This window comes from Muntiacus reevesi, chromosome 20 (assembly GCF_963930625.1).
Source record: "Muntiacus reevesi chromosome 20, mMunRee1.1, whole genome shotgun sequence".
In the NCBI taxonomy this organism is placed as follows: Eukaryota; Metazoa; Chordata; class Mammalia; order Artiodactyla; family Cervidae; genus Muntiacus; species Muntiacus reevesi.
The window spans coordinates 5,393,305-5,414,581 of NC_089268.1; the positions used below are offsets into that span (position 1 = coordinate 5,393,305).

The 21,277-nt window shown below is 38.4% G+C and overlaps 1 protein-coding gene across 4 annotated transcripts in view; it reads right to left on the minus strand.

The window, feature by feature from the left end:
- Nucleotides 1-21,277, minus strand: part of ZNF451 (zinc finger protein 451) — a 96,093-nt gene that overhangs the window by 44,991 nt on the left and 29,825 nt on the right. For all 4 annotated transcript variants that reach the window (XM_065911924.1, XM_065911923.1, XM_065911921.1 and 1 more), the window contains exons 5-9: nucleotides 18,157-18,268; nucleotides 14,543-14,693; nucleotides 13,294-13,420; nucleotides 2,420-2,573; nucleotides 1,784-1,931 (exon numbers count right to left, since the gene is read on the minus strand). In XM_065911924.1, the coding sequence (XP_065767996.1) occupies nucleotides 1,784-1,931; nucleotides 2,420-2,573; nucleotides 13,294-13,420; nucleotides 14,543-14,693; nucleotides 18,157-18,268 (692 nt within the window). The remainder of the gene's footprint in view (nucleotides 1-1,783; nucleotides 1,932-2,419; nucleotides 2,574-13,293; nucleotides 13,421-14,542; nucleotides 14,694-18,156; nucleotides 18,269-21,277) is intronic.

Below are 21,277 nucleotides of genomic sequence, written 5' to 3' on the forward strand. Positions count from 1 at the left end.
AACAAGATTGGCAACAGCAAACCTTGGTAAGGATGTACAGAAACTGCAACTCTCACACCTGGCTGGTAGAACATGCACCAGTACACACTGGGAAAATGTCAAGGAGAGACTTATAAGATTAAATACACATCTACTCTTTGATCTCGCAATTCCAATCCTAGATATTTATCCAAGAGAAATGAAAACATATGTCTATAAAATACTTTGTATAAAATGTACATAATAGCTTTATTCACAACAGCTAAAAACTGAAAAAAATCCAAAGGTCCACCAACATGAGAATGAATATGCAAATTGTGCTATATTCATACAATAGACTACTACTCACAAATAAAAAAGAACAATGAACTAAACAACATGGATGAATCTTACAGATACTATGACAAACACAAAAGAGTGCATACTATATACATGATTCCATCTACATGAAGATCTAGAGGAGATAAATCAATGTAAGGGAGGAAAAATATCGCAACAGACTGCCTGGGGATGAGAGGGCGGGAGATGACCAGGAAGGGAAGGATTGGCTGACAGCTGTATCCAGTCTACAAATCATAAAGGTTAAGGGGGCAGAGGGCTAGAAATGAAAAACACATGAAAAAATATCAAAGGTTAAGATTTGTATACTTCAATAAATTGAAATAATATGTCAGAAACAAAGAACTATATAAACAATCATTAAGCGTGGTAAGGTGCATACAGATGTGTAAGAATGGCAGTGTTGTGCATTATCAAAGTTGGATAAATAGGGTTCACTATACTAGTCTGTTGACATGGATACAGTGAAATTTTCCATGAAAAAATTAAGAATAAAAATCCTGGCAGAATGAGGATTTGAACTCATGAACTCAAGAAACACAAGTCAGAACTAGGACTGTTAACATCAGTAATTACACGGAGTTTATACAGAGTAATAGTCAGCTGCCTGTTTTTTTGAGAATGTATTTTACTTGAAAGTTTGTGAAAACAATTGTTCTAAATAAACAAATGCAACTATATCACTTATTAGATACAAACTTTTAATGCATTTTAAAGAAATAAGAAGGGGGGAGACCTAAGAGAGCATCAAATGCAAAGTACAGTCTTTGAATTATGATTCCAACAAACCAAATGTAAAAAACTTCATGAAGTGACCAGGGAAAATTTGATAACTGATTAGATGTTTGATGATATTAAAAAACTAGTTTTTCAGGTATCATGGTATTACAGTATTTTTCTTTAAAAAAAAAAAAAAAAAGCGCTTATCATTCCCAGGTATATCCTGGAGTATTTACAGATAAAATGACAAGATTTGCTTCAAAAGTAAAAATTCACAGGGATGACAGTGTCATGTAGTGACAACTACTGAAGCCTAGTGACAGATGCATTAGAGCTTATTATACTCTCATTACTTTTGTATATTCCTTGATAATTTTCACTGTAAAGACAAAAACATCACACTCGATTATTTGATCAATTTGGCCTTTGATTGACATGCAACTTTTCACACATTTGTCATACTTCCCATGCTAGCTGACTCAAAGCCAACACTCTATCTTAACCTTCTCCTCCCACAGGCACAACCCTCAAGAACCCACACAAAACTCAGAACTGTCAGGTTGTTTTACATCTACAGCAGTGTCAACGAATTCACTTTTCTCACACCTCTCCTCTTATTATGGTAAATTTGGGTAATGTCCAGGCAAATTTCCGTTCTCATTTTAAAGGAGAGAAACACAGAATAGAAAACTATTTGTTGAATCCCCTGCTGGTGAAGAGCTGTTTGGGCAGGACCAGTACAAACCTGAAATGGGCAGTAAGCTCCATGTGGGAACGCAGGGTCTGGTGGCAGGCCACACACTTAACTTGAAATGGAACATCTTTGCAGAGAGAGATCAAAAGTTTCTTTGCAAAAGATGGAAATGATATTGGCTGTGCCACTGCCTTGTCATCTGAAAGACAAAATGAACTATAATTTGCAAAGATTTGAGTGGAGTGACCCGGCCTTCCTCCCCTCTGCTTTCCTCAACATCTGGTTAGTAAGTGAAAGAAGATAGTTATTCACGTGATAAAAATCTAAGAAAAGTCATTTTCTAGCTTCAATTAAATGCAATGGATGCTGAACTCATGCTCAAACTAAACTCTGAGTTTAAACACAGGAAAACACCCAACTTCCCAATGGATATACAAAAACATTACTGTGCATAAATGTTTTCTTCCCAAGTTTGTCTTCATTCCTCAAAGTAAACCTTGCTCTTAGATACAGATAAATATTAAGAATCTTTTTGAAAAATAAAACTGAGATAAACAATCTTTCACTTTCATGGTTCTCAAAATTAATGTGAAAATAAGTTATCTCAAGAATTATCTGAGATGTACAGTAAATCAGCAAAGATTAAAGGAGTTTAATAATTTTCATCAGAAGAGAATATGAACATACCACCCAGTTTAAAACTCTGATGGAAATGATTCTTTCCAGACATATGCTTCAAACACTCATCCTTGCTGCTAAAAAGGAGGAAGCAATTTGGACACGCAAAACACTGAATAATCTGAGGAAGAAGGTTGTTTTTATGTCCATCATCTGCATCTTCCTAAAATATAAGGCAAAGCTATATTACAGACAACGAAAATCAATATTCAGTTTCTTAAGTCAACTTTCAAAATAACCTATTTATTATACATTTGGAATATTTTGTATCAGTTGTTAACATGAAAACTTTTCTTCTCTGAGGGTGAACTGTGGAATTGTTTTATCATAAATAAGGTCCCATACATGAAATTTTTTATTTTTTCCTTAAAAACAAATTGTTACCATCTTTCTGTGACAATAAAGATAAAAGTATGTCTGCTTTGTAGACATTTTCTTTTTATAAATACATATGCAATATTATATAAATGCATAAATGTTTTCACATCACATATGTTTTGTTTTGCTTTTTTGCTCACTCTGCAATATAACCTGTGTTTACAAATATGTATTCTTCCATAAATTTCTCTATGTTTGTCATTTATTAAAAATATACAAAAATAAATAACAAGGGGAACTGCCATTGTTTTATCAAATATTGTTATCTTACAGATTCTTCTGCCTCTCAGTTTTCTTATTCCATAATATCTAACAGAAATCCCTAAAAATCAACTGGTGTCACTCTAATTTACTCTTTGTAATGGTTACAAACTACTTTATGGTGTAGATCTACTAAGATTTAGTCAACTATTCATTTTCAGGCTTTTTTTTTTTTGCCACTACAATGATTTTGTAAATATATTTATAAAAATATACTGTTGACTACATATCCTTATTATATACTGCTTTCTCCTCATTATCAGGAGTGGCCTTATTGGGTTAAAAGTGTTTTGATAATTAAAAGATACTGTGTAATTGCTTTTCAAAAAGATTCTACCAATCCAGGTGCCCTAGCACCAAATGAGTCTGGCACAGGCTACTATGGACCTTATTTTCAGGTCTGCAGTCTTACAGACATGTGCTATGTTAACTTGCCTTTCCCATCTACTTGTGCTATGAGCTTTCACTCATATAATTCTGTGCATTGCTTACTCCATTCCAGCCTCAGGTTTTGCTTATTGTTTCCCCTCTCGTCAACCTGTATCCATTCTTTGCTATCAAAACTAACTGTCTCATCCTCCATCTTTAAAATATTTTTCATCAAACACCTATCTATTAATTTTGTATATGGTCACCTTAAAATTCTGATAGTCAAATGGGCATGCCTTTTGTAGTGTCCAAGTTTCCAAACTTGGTGAAGAGCTTCCTCTATTTATTTTTATTTCCATTATTCTAGGAGGTGGGTCATAGATGATCTAGCTGTAATTTATGTCAAAGAGTATTCTGCCTATGTTTTCTTCTCAACGTTTTATAGATTCTGGCCTTACATTTAGATCTTTAAACTATTTTGAGTTTATTTTTGTGTACGGTGTGAGAAAGTGTTCTAGTTTCATTCTTTTACAGGTGGCTGGCCAGCTCTCCCAGCACGACTTGTCCTTTCTCCATTGTATATTTTTGCCTCCTTTGTCAAAGATAAGGTACCCATAGGTGCATGGATTTATTTCCAGGTTTTCTATCTTGTTCCACTGGTCTATATTTGTTTTTGTGCCAGTACCATACTGTCTTGATGACTGTAGCTTTGTAGTATAGTTTGAAGTCAGAAAGGTTGGTTCCTCCAGCTCCATTCTTCTTTTTCAAGATTGCTTTGGCTAGTCATCAAAAATTTACAAATAATAAATGCTGGAGAGGGTGTGGAGAAAAGGGAATCCTCTTACACTGTTGGTGGGAATGCAAATTGATAAGGCCACTGTGGAGAACAGCATGGAGATTCCTTAAAAAAAAAAACTAGGAATAAAACTGCCATCAGTTCAGTTTAGTCACTCAGTCGTGTCTGACTCTTTGCAACCCCATGACCCACAGCACGCCAGGCTTCCCTGTCCATCACCAACTCCCAGACCATACTCAAACTCATGTCCATTGAGTCGGTGATGCCATCTAACCATCTCATCCTCTGTCATCCCCTTCTCTTTCTGCCTTCAATCTTTCCAGCATCAGGATCTTTTCCAATCAGTCAGTTCTTCGCATCAGGAGGCCCAAGTATTGGAGTTTCAGCTTCAGCATCAGTCCGTCCAATGAACACTCAGGACTGATTTCCTTCAGAATGGACTGGTTGGACTTCCTTGCAGTCCCGGGGGCTCTCAAGAGTCTTCTCCAACACCACAGTTCAAAAGCATCAAGTCTTCAGTGCTCAGCTTTCTTTACGGTCCAACTCTCACATCCATACATGACTACTGGAAAAACCATGGCTTTAACTAGATGGACCTTTGTCGGCAAAGTAACGTCTCTGCTTTTTAATATGCTGTCTAGGTTGTCATAGCTTTTCTTCAAAGGAGCAAGTGTCTTTTAATTTCATGGCTGCAGTCACCATCTGCAGAGATTTTGGAGCCCCCAAAAGCAAAGTCTGTCACTGTTGCCATTCCTGCCCCATCTATTTGCCATGAAGTGATGGGACCAGATGCAATGATCTTAGTTTTCTGAATGTTCAGTTTTAAGACAAATTTTCACTCTCTTCTTCCACTTTCATCAAAAGGCTCTTTAGTTCTTCTTCACTTTCCACCATAAAGGTGGTGTCATCTGCATATCTGAGGTTATTGATATTTCTCCTGGCAATCTTGATCCCAGCTTGTGCTTCATCCAGCCTGGCATTTCACATGATGCACTCTGCACATAAGTTAAATAAGCAGGGTGACAATATACAGCCTTGACGTATTCCTTTCCCAATTTGGGACCAGTCTGTTGTTCCATGTCCAGTTCTAACTGTTGCTTCCTAACCTGCATACAGATTTCTCAGGAGGCAGGTCAGGTGGTCTGGTATTCCCATCTCTTGAAGAATTTTCCAGTGTGTTGAGATCCACACAGTCAAAGGCTTTGGCATAGTCAATAAAGCAGAAACAGATGTTTTTCTCTGGAACTCTCTAGCTTTTTCCATGATCCAGCAGATGTTGGCAATTTGATCTCTGGTTCCTCTGCCTTTTCTAAAACCAGCTTGAACATCTGGAAGTTCATGGTTCACATACTGTTGAAGCCTGGCTTGGAGAATTTTAAACATTACTTTGCTAGCATGTGAGATGAGTGCAATTATGCAGTAGTTTGAACATTCTTGGCATTGCCTTTCTTTGGGAGTGGAATGAAAACTGACCTTTTCTAGTCCTTTGGCTGGAAACTATCACATGACCCAATAATCCCATTACTAGGCATATATCTCAAGGAAACAATAATTGAAAAGGACACATATACCCCAATGTTCACTGCAGCACTATTTACAATAGCTAGGCAATGGATGCAACCTAGACGTCCATTGGCAGATGAATGGATAAGGAATACTACTCAGCTATAAAAAGGAACACATGTGAGTTAGTTCTAATAAGGTAGATGAACCTAGAGCCTATATTACACAGCATGAAGTAAGTCAGAAAGAGAAAAACAAGTCTATATTAACACGTTTATATGGACTCTAGAAAGATGGTACTGATGCTTCTATGTGCAGGGCAGCAAAGGAGATGCAGACGTAAAGAACAGAGTTTTGGACATGGGGGGGAAGGAGAGGGTGGGATGATTTGAGAACGTAGCATTGAAACATACACATTACCATATGTAAAACAGATAGCTAGTGGGATCTGCTGCTGAGAACCTAGAGAGGCAGGGGTGGAATGGGGTGGGAGGGGGAGGCTCAAGAGGGAGGGAACATATGTATACCTATGGCTGATTCATGCTGATATATGGCAGAAACCATCACAATATTGTAAAGCAATTATCCTCCAACTAAAAATAAAAATATAAAAACAGAATCTCATGATCCCCACAAAAATAAAAATTTTTAAAAAGAGCCTCCTTTATCCCAAAATTGGAAATATTTTTTATGTATACAAATGGAAATATTTTTAAGTGTACATTTATATGTGTATGTATATGTACACGTGCTTGTGTATAAATATAATTTAATTTGTTAATGGTCTTTAGAGTAACAGCCTTAAAAGTTGTATTGTGTCTTCCTAAATTTCTATCATTAGCATTAGGTATACACAACAGTTTGTGTAGTTGCTTATGAGATGCAACAGGAGAAGGGATAGGAAATTCACATTCATACTAAATACATTATGGTTCAAATGTGCTTTTCCACTTAATCCTTACAATAACCCATGAAGTACTATTTTCATTATTTACTAATGAGAAAGCTAAAGTTTTGGTAAGTCAACAAAACCACCACTCCCCTTCAAGCTGTACCCTCAGAAGAGACAGGGCTGCCACTCACCGAGCCTTATAGCTTTGGTGGTGAATTCTGTGCTCTTTTCGTCACTCTTCACCCATTTTATTTTGGTGACAGTCATCAAAAAGATAACCCCTAGTATGACTTTCTACATTCTGATTAGAAGGTTCCAAACAAGAGCACTAAAAGCATTCACTAACTTATACACATAACTTACCAATTTACAACCATGTCCCCTACTTGAAGAACTCTAAGAAAATAAGCTGTAGTTCAAATGTGAGTTATAACTGGATTCAAAACAAGTGGGTTTACATTGTTTGCTCAATAGAATAAAATTGTGATTCCACATAAAATTTTATGGGAATATACCTAATTGCAAAGGTAGCATATTTGCAAGTATCTTCCAAAAACCAGGAGAAGGAATGGGAAATACAATGTCTGGTAATTAAAAGTACTCAAATCCCTTTTACCACTGTATTTCCAGTCATATTAAATCAAAATACAGCATAGAAATTAGAACCACAACAAGATATCACATCATAGACACCCCTAGGATGGGTATTTTATAGACAGATAATAAGTGCTGGCAAGGATGTGGAGAAACTGGAATCCACACACATTAGTGTGTGTTAGTAGGAAAGCAAACACACACTGCGCTGGATAACAATTTGGCAGTTCTTTAAAAACTTAAGCATAATAACTGAATGGCCCAAAAATTAACTCACTAGAGAATGGAAAACATATGACCACCCAAACACCTGTACATTTGTTTCTGTCAGCATTATTTACAACAGTCAAAAGTGGAAATAACCCGTGTCCACCAGCTGAACTGACAAACAAAAGTGGCATACGTCCACACAAGGGAATATTATTTGGCAATAAAAAGGATGAAGTACTGACACAAGCTACAACATGGACAAGCCTTGAAAATACTATGGGAGGTAATGTCTGTTCACACACAAGTGATTCCGAGGCACCCTTGGGCTTACAACATGTCGTCCACCACCCCCATACCAGGAGGGAGAAAGGCAGCAAGCTACCTGGGGACAGACCCGCTAGCCTGAATGTCAAAAAAAAGAAAAAAAAAGGCTAAACACTTGCTGCTCAAAGTGTGACCCAAAGACCAGAAGCACTGCCACTCAGAAGTTTATTAGAAATCTTGACTCTAAGGCACAACCTTCATCTGCACTTTAAATGACTGGTGTGCACTAAGATTTGAGAGGCACCAGTCTAGACAGAAGACACTGGAGACGAAAAGGGAAGGGTAGAAAGGCAAAGGTAAACTGTAGACAGTTTCACATTTCACTGAAGAACATCATCTTTATGAAACAGAATGCACAGGTAAGCAATCTTCTAGCGACCTCTTCTGGCTTATTTATGAATGAGCAATTTATGACGCAATGATAACCCAATGCACACTAGCTCCTTTTGACTCCTTGTGATGGACACTAAAGAATAAGCAACAAAAAGCCTTTATTAAATACTATATGTCGGGCCTTAAGTGCTTTATAACATATTATGCTTTCTCTCAACAATTACGGATGAAAGTGTAACGATTTCACTTTAGAGATTAGGAACTAAGCTCACAGATGTGCCGTAATTTGGTGAGAACACAGTTAATAAAACTGACATGGAATCCAGGCTTGTCTAACACCAAAGACTTTGCTCTGTTTCACCACAGTGCCTCCAGGAAGGCTGAGTATTACAAACTTTCTTCCCAGAGAGATGGCAAACGGGAGGGCAAAAGAGCATGGAAGGCGCAATTCCTAGAAAGAACGGAAAACTAATGAAATTGGGGAAACACAAATCAGAGTGAGTATTCATTAATTTTAAAGGTTAAAATGCCCATTCAGATTTACTGAAGGAAAAGGATAAATACACTTACAGCATGGAATAAAAACAAACATGCCCTGAAGGAGCTCTGGTTCTGAAAAGGGCAGAACACTAACAACTCAGGGCAAACGATTCAAAACCATGATGAAGCTGCACCTCTCCCCCTTCTCTCCCCAGCCTGGGTCAGGACACGCAACAGCCCTATCATTTCTCTCTTCATGGTGTCTTCTGGGTCCACTTTAAGGTCTTTATTCTAAATGCCCTTATTTAAGTAAACTCTTCTCCCATCTCAAAGCTACATTACTGCCAAAGTCACCTAAACTGGTCTCCTTGTCCTCATCTTTGAATCCACCCTCAACATGCGAGCCATTCCAATACCACTGTCTCTGGTGTCTACCCCCAAAAAAGGAGAAGGACTTTGGTTCTAGAATTAAAACACTCTAACTCTGAAGACACAGGCATTCTTCTCATCGGGTCACATCCTACAGTGGTGCCAGCACCTGGCCAATATCAAGTTTAAATCCTGTGGCTGGGCAGTCCAGTTACTACTTGAGTTGGGACCCCCAGGACCACAGCCAGGGCTGGGGTCTGGCTGGGACTTACGGAACGAGGAAACACAGGGGAAGGGCACACGGGGCACAGCCCAGAGGAACCAGATTTAAGATCCCAGAGATCCTCTCCACGGAGACAAACAGAACACACTGGACAATTCACACCACTTTAAAGACGCGGTGCCCACGTGGGTGATTCAAGTCGAGGTAGGCAAAACCACCACAATATTGTAAAGATGGTCCACTTTGGAACAACTATACCAAAGAAATTCTCGCACTGTTAAGAAAGTGCTAGGACCCACAACAGATTTCCCAACCTGGGGTCTGGCAAAGGGACTAAGAACCTGCAGGGAATTTGATTTTGGAGGCCAGTGGAATTTGATTACACAATTTACACCAGACAGAGGAAACATTCTTGGAGGGTACAAAGAAAACCTTGTGAGCACCAGGACCCAGGAGAAAGGAGCACTGACCCAACAAGAGACGGACCCAGACTTGCCTGTGAGTGTCCAGGAGTCTCCAGCAGGGGCGTGGGTCAGTGGTGGCCTGATGCAGGGTCAGTGGCACTGAATACAACAGTGCATGCACAAGACAAGGCAGAGGAACCAGAGATCAAATTGCCAACATCCGCTGGATCATGGAAAAAGCAAGAGAGCTCCAGAAAAACATCTATTTCTGTTTTACTGACTATGTCAAAGCTTTTGACTGTGTTGATCACAATAAACTGTGGAAAATTCTTCAGGAGATGGGAATACCAGACCACCTGACCTGCCTCTTGAGAAACCTATATGCAGGTCAGGAAGCAACAGTTAGAACTGGACCTGGAACAGACTGGTTCTAAATTGGGAAAGGAGTATGTCAAAGCTGTATATTGTCACCCTGCATATTTAACTTATATGCAGAGTACATCCTGAGAAACGCTGGGCTGGATGAAGAACAAGGTGGAATCAAGACTGCCGGGAGAAATATCAATAACCTCACATATGCAGATGACACCACCCTTATGGCAGAAAGCGAAAAAGAACTAAAGAGCTTCTTGATGAAAGTGAAAGAGGAGAGTGAAAAAGTTGGCTTAAAACTCAACATTCAGAAGACTAAGATCATGGCATCCGGTCCCATCACTTCATGGCAAATAGGTGGGGAAACAGTGACAAACTTTATTTTGGGGGGCTCCAAAATCACTGCAGATGGTGACTGCAGCCATGAAATTAAAAGATACTTGCTCCTTCGAAGAAAAGTTATGATCCACCTAGACAGCATATTAAAAAGCAGAGACATTACTTCGCCAACAAAGGTCCATCTAGTCAAAGCTATGGTTTTTCCAGTGGTCATGTACGGATGTGAGAGTTGGATTATAAAGAAAGCTGAGTGTCGAAGAATTGATGCTTTTGAACTGTGGTATTGGAGAAGACCCTTTGAGAGTCCCTTGGACTACAAGGAGATCCAAGCAATCCATCCTGAAGGAGATCAGTTCTGAATATTCATTGGAAGAACTGATGCTGAAGCTGAAGCTCCAATACTTTGGCCACCTGATGCGAAGAACGACTCATTGGAAAAGACCCTGATGCTGGGAAAGAGTAAAGCAAGAAGAGAAGGGGACAACAGAGGATGAGATGGTTGGATGGCATCACCATCCCAATGGACATGAGTTTGAGCAAGCTCTGGAAGTTGGTGATGAACAGGGAAGCCTGGCATGCTGCAGTCCATGGGATTGCAGAGTCGGACATGAACGAGTGACTGAAATGACTGAGGGCAAAAACCACCACAGTATTGTAAAGAAACTATCCTCTAATTAAAATTAATCAGTTAATTTTAAAAAATAGTTCAAATTTTTAAGTAAGAGTTCAAACTGGAAAAAAAAAAAAAAGACTCAGTGCCTAGGGGGTCAGGTCATACCTACCTAGTACAGGGGTTCAGCATAAACCACACCACCTGCACCTACAGTTCAGGCACAAAGAGCCACTCATCAGAGACTCATTGGCAAACTGCCAATTTCAAGTTCCCAGACAGCAGCTCGGTGCCAACCTCACAAGCAAGTCCGTCTAAAGATGAAGTCTCGGGCCTGCTGTGTACCCTGCTCTCGGCACCGTCCCTGTTCCCTACTTGCTATTCTCTGCAGGCTCCTTCCCACAGCTTGTCCTTTCCAACTATCCAAATCCAAGCCTGGAAAACCACTTCTCCTCCGCAGTGCTCTGCCCACTGTCCCAGTTTCTCCTCTCCCTTCCTCTGAACCCCTGCTTCCTCTGACGATTACCATGATGGCTGCTTCATTCTAGAGCACATGGATTCCTCTCGGACTACAGCACTCGTCAGGGTTCAACAAGACACAGCCTCCCCAAAACTAACAATGGAGTATTCAGCAAACTCACTGCCAAGAGGCACAGAACTTAGCCAGAGACACCTGAGAGCACAAGTCAGCGCTTTTCTGTGTGAACCTACGCAGAATCCAGGGTACTATCGACATGACTTTTCAAGGATAGGTCACAGACTAGCAAATTCTGAAAATATGGTTTAAAGAAAAACCTTACTAGTCTTTGGACATTAGCATTTTACTATTTCAAAACCTAATATTTACTCAGCAAATACCCAAAGCATGAATCTTCTCATAGGTTTTTAGCTACAAGAGCATTTACAGTGTTATTGTTTATAATGGCAGAAAAAGTTAAACTAATACCTCTAATAAGAAATTAAAACAGAGGCTTCCCTGGTGGCTCAGTGGGAAAGAACCCCCACTGCCAATGCAGGAGACAGAGGTTTGATCCCTGATCCAAGAAGATCCCACATGCCGCCGAGCAAGTCACCCTGTGGCCAGCCACAACGCCAGAGCCTGTGCTCTGGGACCGGGGGCCGCAATCACTCAGCCCACGCGCGCCACTCCTGCAGCCCCTGCGCCCGAGAGCCCATGCTCCTCAGCAAGCGCAGCCCCGCAGGGAGGAGCCCGCACACTGCAAAACGTGCAGCCCCCGCGCCAAGAGCTGCAGGAAGCCCACGCAGCAACAAGGACCGGCACCGCCAACACACACACACACATCAGTAATTATCTAAAAATGAAAATTAATATAGCCATACAGAATGCCATGCACTTATTTTAAATGTACATACTGGTTCAACATTTAAACATTTATGTTTACAACACACTGCTTTTTTAAATTATGAAATAATTTAGATAACTTATCCTATATAAAAATATTTACATATGGAGAAATAGCAGAAATATATATATGTAAATGTTAATAATGCTTATCTCTATAAGTGACATTAGAGTGATTTCCCAGTGGTTGCCATGGGAGAAAGACAGTGGAGATGGGATGGATTGGGAGTTTAAGGTTAGTAAATGCAAACTATAATATTTAAAACAGATAAACAAGGTCCTACTGTATAGCACAGGGAACTACATTCAATATCCTGTGATAAACCATAATGGAAAAGAATATGCAAAGAAACGTCTATACATGTATAACTAAACACTCTGCTGCACAGTAGACATTAACACAACACTGTAAATCAAATATAATAAATCTTTTTTTAAAAAAGGGGTTTCTTATTTTCTTTCTTGTTAGTATTTTAAACCTTTTCCAGAGTGAAAATATCATATAATTAACATTTTGTAACATTAATAAGTGAGATACCTACTAATAATATCAAGTCTGGTAAACACTTATTACAGGGCTCTTTATTACACTGAATTTACTAATATTATGAATCAGTCTCATGTCCCTTGAGATCTCACACAATGTGAGTCACATAACAAAACCTTTTAAATGCCAGATCTCTTCACACCAGCATTAATAAAGGTATCATCACTGACTACATGGCTCTGACATGTCAACTAGCGCTGAACAGCAGTGTCCTTAAGAAATCCATTCTGATCATCATGGGATTAACTCACAGAACATCTTGAACAAAGTAAGTCAATTTCACAGAGCAATTCAATAAAAAGAAGGGCTTCAGTGATAATCTTTAGGACTGTTAGCTTTCAGCTATCAGGGTTACCTGCCCACGATAACGTTCCAAATCATTTTCTTTATCATAGACAATCACAATTTTGAGCCTTATGTGCATCACTATGGACTGCAAGCTTAAGAACAGCAAGAAAACACCCCACGGATCTCTAGAAAAACAATACCTATTCTTAACTTAGGACATGTTCTTACCTTAGCAAAAAGGTGATCCCTATATTGTTGCTGAGTAACAAAATTTTTATAACATACTACACAAGCAAAGGAACTGATGAAAGGTCCATGCAGTGTAATTGTTGGATCACATGGAGAGTGGTCGAACCTACTTGGCAAAACAGAGGTTAACATTAGAAAATCTGACATATTCTAGGGGCAGAACTATGTTGCTTCATTTGTTAAGTTAGACATACACATTCAAGCCTTTACACTTTTTCTACTGAAGTATTAAATAAGGTTCTTTATATTCAAGAAATATCAAGTGGCTCTCATATGCCATGCAATCTCTTGAAACAGTGACCAACAGCTTAAAATTTCAAAAAAGTACTCAAGATACTATAAAATGGATGTAAGTATATTTTGCCAAATTGGTAAACTTCCAGTCTGAAAACTGTACGGTCATCATATGTTTCTTCTGGCAAGGAACAAACTAAAACTCACAAATAACTGTAAATGAATCACTGGAATAATAATGTCATGTCAAGATTTCTGGTATACACCTATTTCCTTAAAAATGGCTTTTAATCCTTTCAATGTCATTTTAATCATTTAACAAATTTGTGTCACTGAAAACTGCCTCAATGACTTTTAAAATTAAACAGGTAAACTCCAGTTATCTGTAGAACGCTGAACCCCTCTCCAGAAGGCTCTCACAGCCGGGACAGGCATAAGCAAGGTGAGACGTCTTGAGAAGGTCGAGGGCCCCAAACTTCAGCTCCCCTCTTCAAACTGTAAGAAGGGGAGACTAAGAAGATAAGGACTATTTAACTCCTTTAATATTGCCTTCTCTTGATATTTACTTTCTCAAGCTCTACTATTCAAAATTCAGTAAATTATGGATCTCATAAATAGAACATTTATTATTAACTTTGCTACACTTCGTTTGCCTTTAGCATTTGCTTTGCAATGACATATTATCTTTCTTTGGCCTAGCCCACATATCTGTAAATGCTTTGTGTCTCTTAAAATTTGCTAACGGACTGGATTTCTCTAAAATTGATCCAAATGTACATCAATGCAAAAAGTCTGGTCAGAATTTTATGAAACATATTAGGACTGAATATCACTAGAATAATCTGACTTCAAGCCTCCTAGGAAGCCTAAGAAATGTAAATTAGAAAAAATTATATCCTAAGAGTTTGGAACATAAAGCTACAATCACAATGGCAGAGGTGCCTCATGCTCTCAGTTCATCTTCAGCACCCACTGTTCTGAACATCACACTTACCTTTTCAAATGTCCTAAGAGAAGGTGCCCATTATCAAATTCCTTGTTACAGTGCATTATGGGACATGATATTGGTTTCCCAGATGCTCGAATTTGGCTTCCTCTTCGGAATGAACCTTTTGTTCCAGAATTAATCGTGCCTGTTTTGAGTCCTGCATCATCAGAATATAAATTCTTAAGTTCCTATTTCAAGTAACTGTCCTTTGGACTGGTAATCAAAATTATGAAAAAACAGTAAAAAAAAACACTGGGCAGCATCAAATGGGTGATCCTACTTGTAATTAAGTGCTTACAAACTTTCTCATAAAAGATATAACAACCTACAAATACATAGCTATTTGGGAAAAGGAAAGCCATTAAGATCTCCAAGTAATATTATCTTGAGGAAAAGAACTGTTCCCTTAAGTTCAACAGCCAAGAAATGCCAAAGATGGAATATATTAGAAAACCAGTTGCTCTACTTGCTTCCCTTCTGTTCATTTATATAAGCTGGCAAAGATTTTTTCTTCTTATTTTTTCTTTTAAGTATCTTACACACATTGTAAGGTTCAGCTATACAGGCTGCAACTGAGACGGGGAGGGAATGGGGAGGACAAGGAGAATGCTTTCACCAGTTCTTCTATCTGGTGAAGATTATCCCTTTCCGTCATAATCTTGGTCTTACAGTCAAACAACTTTCCAGCCTCAGCCAAATTCTGTTTCCAGACAAATGCCCAATGCATGTTATACAGTGAAAAATTTAGAGTTCTGTTCTATAAACAAAGAATTTAAAAAGTGCTAGAAGGATTCTGATATATAGCTTGATTATTATTTCTTGTAACCTGTTTCACTCAAATACTCTGAATATTTCATACAACAAAAAATTGTATATTTATCTTTATGGCAATTTCTACCAAGTCCCTAAGCATTTAACTAAAATAAAATGTTATACCTTTAACATCATCTAGTTAAGATCCCCAAATGGTTATCTATGTTAAAGGTTTCAATGCTCTTCTGTTTATGGAAGAAATGCCTCTTTTAAATGCTGTCAGACTAACACAGCATTAATCATATTCAAAGAGGCATTAATGACAATACACCTTTTTTTGCTTTAATTTTTTAATACAGTCAGAATTAGAGTAATTTTTACTGTCTATCCACATTCCAAGTGCTGCCTATTAAGACCTTTATTTAGCCATAGAGGTTCTGGATAAAAACTAAAGTGGAGAAAGCAATCCATTAGAAGAAAATAAGCTTTATCCAAGGAAAGGCAAAATACAGAGAGATTTAAACAGCTCTTTTCCTTAAACAATACAGTGTGTTGTTTTTAAATTACCAAGTATTCAAATGTGCGGAAACTGGTCTAACTATAAAAGTCTATAAAAAAGTTGGATTTCCAAAGCTTGAGTAATTATAAATAATGTACTTAAACTACTTCTAATCAAAGGACTGCATTATAATGGCTGGATACTTTGGAATAGACTGCATGGAGTCCCTTAATGCTATTGAGAAGTAGAATCTCACTTTTTATAACTGACAGCACAAAGACATCTCTGTTTTCCCCAGCTCTCCGCTCCTCAAAGGAATGGCACCACAGCAAGTGCAGCCCAGTGATAAAGCCACTATGCCAGCAAGAACCCCCAGACTTCAGTGCTACAGTGTGGCAGGGACCAAGCAAGAAGATAAAACAGCCACATAAAAAGAATGTAACTAAAGACCTTAACTCACAGCACAAGCTTATCAGCTGCCAACGAACCAGATGTGACCTGAAGTGATCCACAGTACCACATCTTGACAAGAATCATAAAGACAGTTAACTGACTCACTTGTTCCCACCTGACCCACTCAGAAAAATATATACTCAGATGCTTGTGAATTCAATTTACAGTGAATTAAAATATTCTGACAACCTGAAAGCCAGAGATTAGGCCTAATTACTGGCCCAACAATCACTCTAGACAAGACTTGAAAGTGCTAGATTCATATGAGAGAAACAATTTTACAAGAGATCTTGTAAGCCTTGTAGTTCTAGACCATTTTTGTATCAAAATCTTCCCAAATCTACAGATGCCCTCTAGAGGTGAGGCCCAGGCATGTATTTAAAATTCCCAGGTGATTCTGATATAGCTAAGGATGGCAATTTTCAAGTAAACTTTTCTAAAGTAGGTCTGGAATACCAAACAATTCTTCTGTTTAGTTGAATGACAGTCACATTTGGAACATGGTTCTAGGCTTCCTTCCTGTGTTCATATGCAAATACTCATCACCCACTCTGGTATAATATTCAACCGACACTTATTGGACATCTCCATGCAGAGCCTTCTTCTTAGGCACCGACGCTAAAAAGGATTAATTAGGCTTAGCCTCTGTCCCTATAAAGGATATAAATCTAGTGAAAGACACAGAAAGGTAAACATATCAATCCAACACAACAGGGTAAAAACTATAGGCAAAAAATGAATAAAACACAGTGGCATGAAAGACAGCTGGGCAATCAAACTTAGGCAGACTAAAAACCCAGCACCCTCTATTACTGAAAATAGTACTTACTTGCCTGTGGCTAACCCCACGGGCAAGTAAGAAAAAAAGGAAAAGGTATTTAAGAGAGGGGATAGGGAAAGGGAGAAGTTTGCCAGGCACAAACATACTGGGAGATAAGAAGGAAATGCAGGAAGTAGCCAAGTGTCAAAATACCTATAAATTATTGGAATTATTTTAAAAGTGGCAATTTGATTCTGTTCAAAGAAAAGCCCTCTGAAAATTATAGAACAAGATATCCAGGTTCAAAGTTGAGCACTGCATACATAGATTACTTCTAAGACTTATTACTAAACTTTTGGCTGGATTAAATCCACATCTAAGGTTTCTGTGAGTAACCCAAGCCTCTAAGGGCTCAGTGGGTCTTGTACAAGACAGGCTAGAAAAGCTGCCAGGATGGGACTGTCCTGAAAGCGTTAGTTGCTCAGTTGTGTCCGACTCTTTGCAATGCCATGGACTGTAGCCCGCCAGGCTCCACGGTCCATGTGATTCTCCAGGCAAGAATACTGGAGTGGGCTGCCATTCCCTTCTCCAAGGGATCTTCCCAACCCAGGGATCGAATCCAGGTCTCCCACATTGCAGGCAGATTCTTTACTATCTGAGCCACCAGGGAAGCCGCAAAGGACTGTCCTACTGACTCAAAAATTTTACCCAATTATCTGGTGGAAGGAAAACACTCCACAGTGACTCTTCCAGGAATCTCAAGTCTGTAGAGTTAGTAATGAAGAAGTTACCCACTGCTTTTGATGAGCCTCCCATGTCTACACTTGCAACAAAGTATCTACATAGGTTGCATGGACAAATAAGTAAATGCTAATTTTTTCCATCTCAGTTTAAATTCCATTTCCTTACAGAATCCTGACCTCAAATAACCTGTTACACATCCTCACATAGTCACATGTACTATTTCATGTAGGACACACATGAAATGAGCAATATCTAATCAGCTCAAGGATTACTTTTATGCAAAATACACTTTTGCCAAAATAGGAAGACAACTGGTAGGTAAAGCAGGCCTCCCATTAAGTAAATTTCAATACTTTATATACTTACTAGCAACTGAATAAACAGACAAAATGCCTGATCTCTAAAGAATACCTGGCATTTTTAACCACTGGTCCACACACAGTCTTGCTGCTTCTGTATCAGAATGTCCTCGAATAAACTCCAGTTCTTGTAACCCATGAGCATGCTGAAAATCGATTTTTTCCTAAAGATATTAAGAAAAAAATCAATTAAACTGTGATTACTAATCTTGTTTCCTTAAGAAAATGATTTTGTCACAACAGTGATGAGAAAATACTATCTTTTATCCCTGTAACTCCAAGTCTAGAACTCTATCCTAGGGAGCTAAGTCAAACCAAAGTTTCCTGCTCTAAATAAGATGTTGATCCCAATGTCATCTATATTTGCACAAAGTTTGCAACAACTTAATCTCCAAATAGGGTACTGTTTAAGTAAATTATGGTGTGTACATCTCCTGAATAGTATTAGAAACACTAACCAAACTTTTCAATGAAATAGTATACTATTGATATCAAATATGTTACCAAATGGTAGTAAATGAATAGGATCAAATATAAGCAAAGATTATTTCAAGCTATATGTAACTCTGCCTGCAGAGAGGGGAAAAGGCAGAAGATAAATATGACAAACGTCAATGGTTATCTCTGGAATGGAAATATGCATGATTATTTTCATCTTCACATTTTAAACTTTTTTTTTTCAAATTTTCTACATGTAGACTGAAGTATATAGAAGCCTATTTAACATTTGTTCAATGAACAGTGCAAGAGCAGACACTCAGTAGTACTTAATACGTACCAATACAAAACATCTACTGCATCTAGATCAAAGGTGGGCAAATTTTTCCCACAAAGGGCCACAGGATAAATATTTAAGGCTCTGCAGCCCATATTGTCTCTTTTGCAACTACTCAACTCTGCTGCTGCTGCACAAAGGCAGCCATAGATAATATGTAAACAAATGGGCATGGTTATGTTCCAATAAAACTTTATTTACAAAAACAGGCAGTGGGCCAGTGCCAACTACTAAACTACATGCTTTAGACTTTTACAGTCTCTAAATCTTTCTAGTTATGTTACTGATAAATCTATTTGCATACTCTAACCATGCTGTATCTATAGGTTGGTACAAAAGTAATTGTGGCTTCAGACCATGAATTTTAAGTCATTATAACTAGGCTCAACACATCTTTATTAATCAAAATAGGAACCATTACAATCAACACATTTTTGCCAACAAGAAATGTTTGTTTATTCCTGTAGCATAAAAATCCATGCTTTGGGATTCAACAAACTCTCGGAAATTTTCTGCCTCCTGCTGGTTGTGGAAGCGTTTTCACAGCAAAAAGTTGTTGAGATGCTTGAAGAAAGTGGTGGTTGGTGAGACATCAGGTGAATATGGTGGATAAGGCAAAACTTTGTAGCCCAATTAGTTCAACTTCTGAAATGTTGGTTGTGCAATGTGTAGTCCAATGTTGTCATGGAGAAGAACTGGCCCCCTTTCTGTTGACCAATGCTGGCGACAGGCACTGCAGTTTTTGGTGCATCTCATCGATTTGCTAAGCATACTTCTCAGATGGAAGGTTTCACTGGGATTCAGAAAGTTGTAGTGGATCAGACTGGCAGCAGACCACCAAATAGTGATCAAGACCTTTTTTTGGTGCAAGTTTGACTTTGGGAAGTGCTTTGGAGCTGCTTCTCAGCCCAACCACTGAGCTGGTCGTCACTGGTTGTCATAAAAATCCACTTTTCATCGCATGTCATAATCCAATCAAGAAGTGATTTGTTGTTATTGCATAGAATAAGAGAAAACACTTCAAAACAACAGTCTTTTTTATTTGGTCAGCTCACGAGGCACCCACTTTATTGAGCTTTTTCACCTCTCCAATTTGCTTCAAAAACTGAATGACAGTTCAAAAAATGTCAATGTTGAGCTCTTCAGCAAACTCTTGTGTAGTTGTAAGAGGATCAGCTTCAATAAGGGCTCTCAGTTGGTCACGGTCAACTTCCGATGGCTGGCCACTACGCTCCTCATGTTCGAGGCTCTGTTGTTCTTTGCAACACTTCTTGAATCAGCACTGCACTAAACGTTCATTAGCAGTTCCTGGGCCAAATGCATTGTTGATGTTGTTAGTTGTCTCTGCTGCTTAATGACCCATTTTGAACTCAAGTAAGAAAATCACTTGAATTTGCTTTTAGTCTAATATCATTTTCCACAGTCTAAAATACATATAAAATAAACAATAAGATATCAGAAAAAAAAAACAGCAAAAAATGTACATTAAAATGATGCATAACATAACCACACTTATTTAAGAATGTATTTCAGTATCAAATGGCAAAGTTCAACAATGCAAAACTGCAATTACTTTTGCACCAACCTAATGACAATTAACACTTATTAACCACTTACCATGTGCCAGACACTATTCTAAAAGCATGTTAGATCTAATTCTCTCAATAACTCTGTAAGATGGGTACCAGAATTGTTGCCATTTTATAATGGGAAAACTGAAGCACAGGAAGTTCAAATAAATTGCACAAGGACAAACAACAATGCCAGGATTTAAAGTCTCATTCTCTAACCTGATTCTAGAACTCATGCACTTAACCAGTACACCACACTGTATCTTAAAAAGGGTTTTATATCCTTAAAAGGAAGTCACAAAGCCACAAACGCTAGATTTGCAAGAAACAGACCAGGATACTGAATGACCTTGTTAGCAATGTAACAGGATCTTCTGTCAGCACACGTAAGAGGGGGACAGGGAGATTCAGGATTGTAATCCGAAAAGAAATCAGCTACACAACACTGTTCTAAGTATAGCCATAGAGTACTAATTCTCTCAAGATGCTAATGTGCATTATATAGCTATTCCTACACATGTTAGGGGTATATCCCCTCTTGCGAGTCATTTTAACTCCTGGAATATCAATAAGCAAACCTGGTAACTGGTCAACTAGTCAAGCACAACACACTATCTCTGAAAGTGATTTATTCAGCGAAGATTTTAATAGATTTTATTTTTTTAAAAACATTTCCATCATAAAAGATGGACAATCCTCTTAACAGTGAGATACCAAAAAGCGAAAGGCCTAGAAGAGCGGGAAGGTATTTTCTACTACATTCTGTAGTCACAGTTAACACCTACTACGATTCTTCAACAATTAGCTTCACTATCTTTCTTTCTAGG